The following is a 5,756-nucleotide window of genomic DNA, read 5'->3' on the forward strand; positions in this document are numbered from 1 at the left end:
GCCGCTCAGCCCTCGGCTCTACCCATGTCCTCTTCGCGCCCGTAGCCTTCCTTAACCGGGCTGCTCAGGGAGCTCCAGGCCTGGTGGCCCGGCGAATAGAGGGATGAGAGGCTGGCCAGGCAGGCGTTTGGGAGAACAGCCAGGAGTTATTGACTTCCGGGACGCGAGGCTACTGGGAGGCCATAGCACTCCCAGTTATTCCAGACTTCCGGGAGCACGAGGTTTGCTGTGATCCAGGAGGGCGGGGCTGACAAGGCCACGAGCTTCTCGATGGTTCCAGACTTCCGGGAGGGCGTGTCTGGCCGGGTGAAGGGGCGTAGGCTTGTTAAATTGGATACACACTGGGCATCACCTGCGTATGGTCAGGCAGTGCTTCTAGAAAGAGTTCTTTGCCTCCTGCTCCAAAATCTCCTCGGGGTTGTGTCCTAACCCAAAAAACAGAATCACTGGAAATAGGCCCAAAACTTTGCACATTAAGTGCTGTTGGTTCCCATCATGTTGTTGTTACGTGCCGTCGAGTCGGTTCCAACCCATAGCGACCCTGTATAGGGTTTCCGAGGAGTGGCTGGTGAGCTTGAACTGCTGACCTTGCAGTTCAAACAGCTTTGCAGTCTGGCTCATTAACCCACAGCGCTACACCAGGACTCTGATTTATCATAGTAGATCATCTTAATTGGACCTTATCCTAAAAATAATGCAGTGCTTCTTCCCTAGAAACATGTCGTATTTCTTGAATTATTTATTTTTACTTTTTTATTTGGGATTAAAGGTATAAATTGTTATATTAAACAAAGATCAGACTTACTGTAGAACTAATCAAGTTTTATTTACATGTTGTTTATGGATTTGCCACTTGGTGGTTTAATTTTTATGGTTTCATAAAGGCAGATTCATTTTCATGGTTTCTTTCTTTTTTGTGTAAAAGAGATAGTTTCAATTAAAATAAAAGTTAGCAGTGATAGAAAAATGAGAGGAAAAACCGTAAGATATTTGCCATATTAGGAGTCCTAGAATCTGAATATTTGGTTCCCTACTCTGTTTTGTCTAACAAAAATTTATGTAGCACTTGCTATAAACCAAACATTGCTCTAAGAACTTTACAAATATTAACTAATTTAATTCTCACAATTGCCTGAAAGCTCTTGAAACAGAGACACAGAGAAGGTAAATAACTGTTATAAGGCCACACAGATCTAAGCATTCATTGACTTAAACATGAATATTTTAATTGTTTGAAATTTAATTTTTATAGGTCTGAGACCATTTATTAAGTCCTTTTGCCACTCACTTTTGCTCACCTGATTTCCTTATTTTCTTTCAGTTTCCTTAACATAGTTATTTTTAAACTATGGGTGGAACATGGGGTGAAGAACATTTACATTTGTTTAAATAATTAAACGATGCTTACTAGAAACCTTTGATAACTTAAATGATGATTTTTCCTCTTAAAATTCTTGGAATATAGGCATGTAAGCAGTAGTGACAGAGTAGGCAAGCCTTACCGTGGTGTGAAGCCTGTTTTCAGCATTGCGGATGAAGAAGAGTACGACACAGGTATAGTAACTCGTCTGCAGACTGCTTTCCTTATTCACCATGAATGATTATAGAGATCTTATTAAAAATTACTTTTTAGAAGATACAGTGAAATTATGGAGAGGAGAATTGGTTAAGACTATGGCCTGCTATTGTGAGTCTGGGTTTTGTTGTTATTAAGTGCCATTGAGTCAGTTTCGTGATGTTTATTGAAGATTTGAAGGTCTCTGGATGACGCAAACAGTTTTTACTTGACTACTAACTAAAAGGTGGGCATTTGAATTAACCCAGTGGTGTGGCATGGAGTCCTGGTGTGGTGCTATAGTTTCAGCTGCATGGTCAGTGGTTCAAACTCAACCAGCCACTCCTCAGAAACCCTACAGGGTTGCTGCTAATTGGAACCAACTCAACATCACTTAACAACAGCAGTGGTGTGGCAGGAGAAAGGCCTGATGGTCTTTTCCCATAAGGTTATATACCCAAGGAAACCCTCTGAAGCTCAGTTCTACTTTGTGACACATGGGGTCACAATGAGTTGGAATTAGCACAACATAATGGTTTTGATTTTTCTTACTAAAAACCCAAGCAAAAATATTGAGTAGGCAGTAATAGCAGTCTTCACCTGAGGAGAGAGATTTGAGCTGGAGATCATTTAGAAACTGTCAGTGCACAAACGATCAGTATTTAAAACCACAGGATTGGATTTATGTCTCCTCTGTTGTCCATCTGGTCTTGGTGTGACATTGCAGGTTAATATACTGGACTGCAAAGTCATTTGAACTGCAAGGTCAGTGATTCAAGTTCACCAACCACTCCTCGGAAACTGTATACTGGGTTGCTGTGGTTCAGAACCAACTCAATAACACTTAATAACAGCAACAACAATCACCTATCTGGACTCCTGATAATAGGGTGCTGTAGGATCAGCACTGGACTGCAAACCACAAGATTGGCAGTTTAAACTCACCAGCTGCTCCTTGGAAACTCTGTACAGTGTCACTATGAGTTGAAACCAACTCGATGGCACTTAACTACAACAGTCACCCATGTGGAGTTCTGGTGTGGCACTGTAGGATAAGCACTGGACTGTTCATCACAGGTTCAGTAGTTCAAGTCCACCAGCTACTTCTTGGAAACTCTCAATACAGGGTCACTATGAGTCATAACTGACTCAGAGCACTTAACAGTATCACCTATGTAGAGGAATAAAGAGTTGTATTACTGAAATGCAGGGACTTCCAAAATTGAGACATCTGAAGAAAGCCTTTTGAAACTGGAGGCAATATCCTAAAGGGCCACAAGATGGAGATACTGTGCCAGGACAGTTTATCCTCTGTGGGTCTCTAGATTTATGATAATCCTACTTCCAAGTTACCACGAGTATTTATTAATAATGATTAACATACATATTGAGTTAGAAAAAAATCAACACATTATATAAATGTACAAAATAACTTTTCCCCAAACCATACCTTGCTTTTTTCCACTTTGTAAAAAAAAAAAAAAAAAAAAAGTTGCGTATTTTCCATTTCAGCCCATTCTCTTTATATCTTATGACTATGTTGTTTTAAGTACCGTCGAGTTGGTTCCGACCCATAGAGAACCTGTATAGGGTTTCGGAGAAGCGATTGGTGAATTTGAACTGCCGACTTTGCAGTTCAAACCAACTTTGTAGTCCAGTGTATTAGCCTGCAGCACCACACCAGGATTCCATATTTCTAAATCCTAAGTTACGACTATCACAGCAACTTAAAAGCCACCACAGTACGACAAACTGACAGACAAGTGGTGGTACCGACTTGATGGCACCTAACAACAACAAACAACAAATTATGACTGTACCATAAGTTATTTAACTACTCTCCTTCCAACTGATGCTGATATCAGGCTTTCCTGTTTCAAATGGCAATATATATATATATATATATACATATATATATATATGTTTTATATAAACTTTTGCCCAGGTATATCCATAGGGTCAGTTCTTAGCAGTGAGATTGATAGAGGGTATCACATTTGGTGTCTTAATAATAGTTATTATGAAATCACCTTTCAAAAAGCTTGTATTGATGTGCTATTTCTAGTATTTTTCTTTTTATCTTTTTTCTCTCTTTGTTATCATTTTCCTGTTCTCTCTCATCTTCTGTTTCTTCTTGATACAGCTCCTTTTATTCTCATGTCTGTTTCCCGTATCTTTTTAATTATACATCTTAGCCTGTAGCAGAGGGAAGAGGAGAATGAATGAATAAACTCTGATGTATTTGCACCTTGGAAAATTACACAATAGTGAAAATGAGAAAACTATATGTGTGTGTATAAAATACACATAATGTTGAAGATTTGCAGAAGAATGCAATTGAGTTAGTCTGCTATTTATATAAATTTTAAATTGCAAAACAAAGTGTATTATTAGGTATATTCATAAACGGTTAGAATATTTGGAGCTGGTAGCACCATATTCAGATTGTCACTGCTCCTTGATGGGACAAGGAGAGGAACGTGATTAGGGAGAAAGATAAAGAGGGCTTATTTTTATTTCTTAAGCTTCAGGGTAGATACATGAGATTTCCTTTTTGTCCCTTTGTATTTTTAATCATCTATTAAAAACCAAAAAGGAGAATATTTATAACTGTTAATTCTAGGAACTGTAATTGTCTTTCCTTAAATCAGAAAAAATATTAGAACATTTTCTATTTCTTGTAGGCAAAAAATAAAACACCTAAACTGAGTTTTATTTTCTAAATTGAGTTTTACTTGTATATCTCAGGATTGATTTTGTTCTTTTCCCTTTAAATAAGATACCAGCAATAGAAAAATAACTCTACCATATTTGCCCTCAACATTTGTTGTGAAGTTCTGTAGAGTCGGTTCCCACTATAGTGCCCTGTATAGGGTCTTCAAGGAGCAGCTAGTAAGCTTGAACTGCCGACCTTGCAGTTCAAATGGCTTTACAGTCTGACGCATTAACCCACAGCACCATACCAGGACTCCAGCATAAGTGCTTATTATTAGATAATTCATCCATTTCTTTGTAGGCTAGCCACAGATCATATTTATGCTATTTATGTCTAAAAGGGAGCGTGGTAGCTCTCTGTAGGATAAGTATTGGACTGCTAACCACATGGTCAACAGTCTGAGCCCACCAGCCACTCCATGGCAGAAAGATGAGGCTTTTGTTTTGCAAAGATTTATAGCCTTGTAAACCCTATACAAAGGAGCTCTGGTAGCGTGGTGGTTACGAATCAAGCTGCTAACCTCAAGGGTAGCAGTTCGAAACTACCAGCGCTTCCGCGGGAGAAAGATGAGGCTTTCTGCTCCTGTAAAGATTTACAGCCTTGGAAACCCTATACAGGGTCGCTATGGGTCGGAACCAACTTGACGACACTTAACAACAACAACACATCAAAAAAGTTGAAATTCCCTCAATAGTTTAATCTTTAAAAATTTTATTCTCAATATTTTCACCTGAGTTTCTTCCTATACATATGATGTTTCATAATTGTATTTCTGTATTAGTATTGGTTTCTTTTGAACTATTATGTTCAAAATACTACTAGTATTTTTTTTCAAAATGTTAAGAAATGTATCGTCTTTAAAGTTATATGCAAAACTGTTCACTTTTAACACTCTAAATTCTTTATAGATGAAATTGATAGTTCTTCAATGTCAGATGATGATCGAAAAGAGGTTGTAAACATTCAGACTTGGATAAGCAAGCCAGACATCAAGCATCATTTTCCTTGTAAAGAAGTGAAAGAAAATGGACACATGTTTCCTAGGTACTTTTAAAAATGTTTTCATCAGAAGTGAAGTTAAATTTGGTATAGTTAATAATATAAAACTGATCGAAATTCAGAAGAGCTTTTATTTATCTAAGTTATATCCTTCTGGCAACTTTTATCATATGTCTGTGCTCAAAAAAATTTATTTTTTCCCTTTTTATTGTCAATTGAGTGAATTTTTATAGCTCGTCAGTTTTACATTCTGCAAATTATGCACTTCATTACAATGATTGCAGTCTCCTCCAGGTGTCATCAGTTGTCAACTTTACTCTTGTTTATTGCCTGCCCCATCACCCATGTTGACATATACCTTACCCTCTAGCCCGTGAATAGTTCGCCCCCCCCCCGTCTTATGCCTGTCTTGTCACCATGTTAAAGTTGTTTACCCTCTAGCCCTTGAATAATTTTTCCCTCCCCAGCCTGTAACCTTCATAGAAT

The 5,756-nt window shown here is 38.2% G+C and overlaps 1 protein-coding gene across 1 annotated transcript in view; it reads left to right on the plus strand.

Moving 5' to 3' along the window:
- The first annotated feature begins 270 nt into the window (after positions 1-270).
- The window catches only part of NIT2 (nitrilase family, member 2), a 49,217-nt gene continuing 43,731 nt past the window's right edge, over positions 271-5,756 (plus strand). Inside the window, exons 1-3 of the mRNA XM_006868647.1 lie at positions 271-356; positions 1,466-1,554; positions 5,180-5,315. Coding sequence (XP_006868709.1) covers positions 271-356; positions 1,466-1,554; positions 5,180-5,315 — 311 coding nt within the window. The remainder of the gene's footprint in view (positions 357-1,465; positions 1,555-5,179; positions 5,316-5,756) is intronic.

Source organism: Chrysochloris asiatica, unplaced genomic scaffold (genome assembly GCF_000296735.1).
Source record: "Chrysochloris asiatica unplaced genomic scaffold, ChrAsi1.0 scaffold00120, whole genome shotgun sequence".
NCBI lineage: Eukaryota > Metazoa > Chordata > Mammalia > Afrosoricida > Chrysochloridae > Chrysochloris > Chrysochloris asiatica.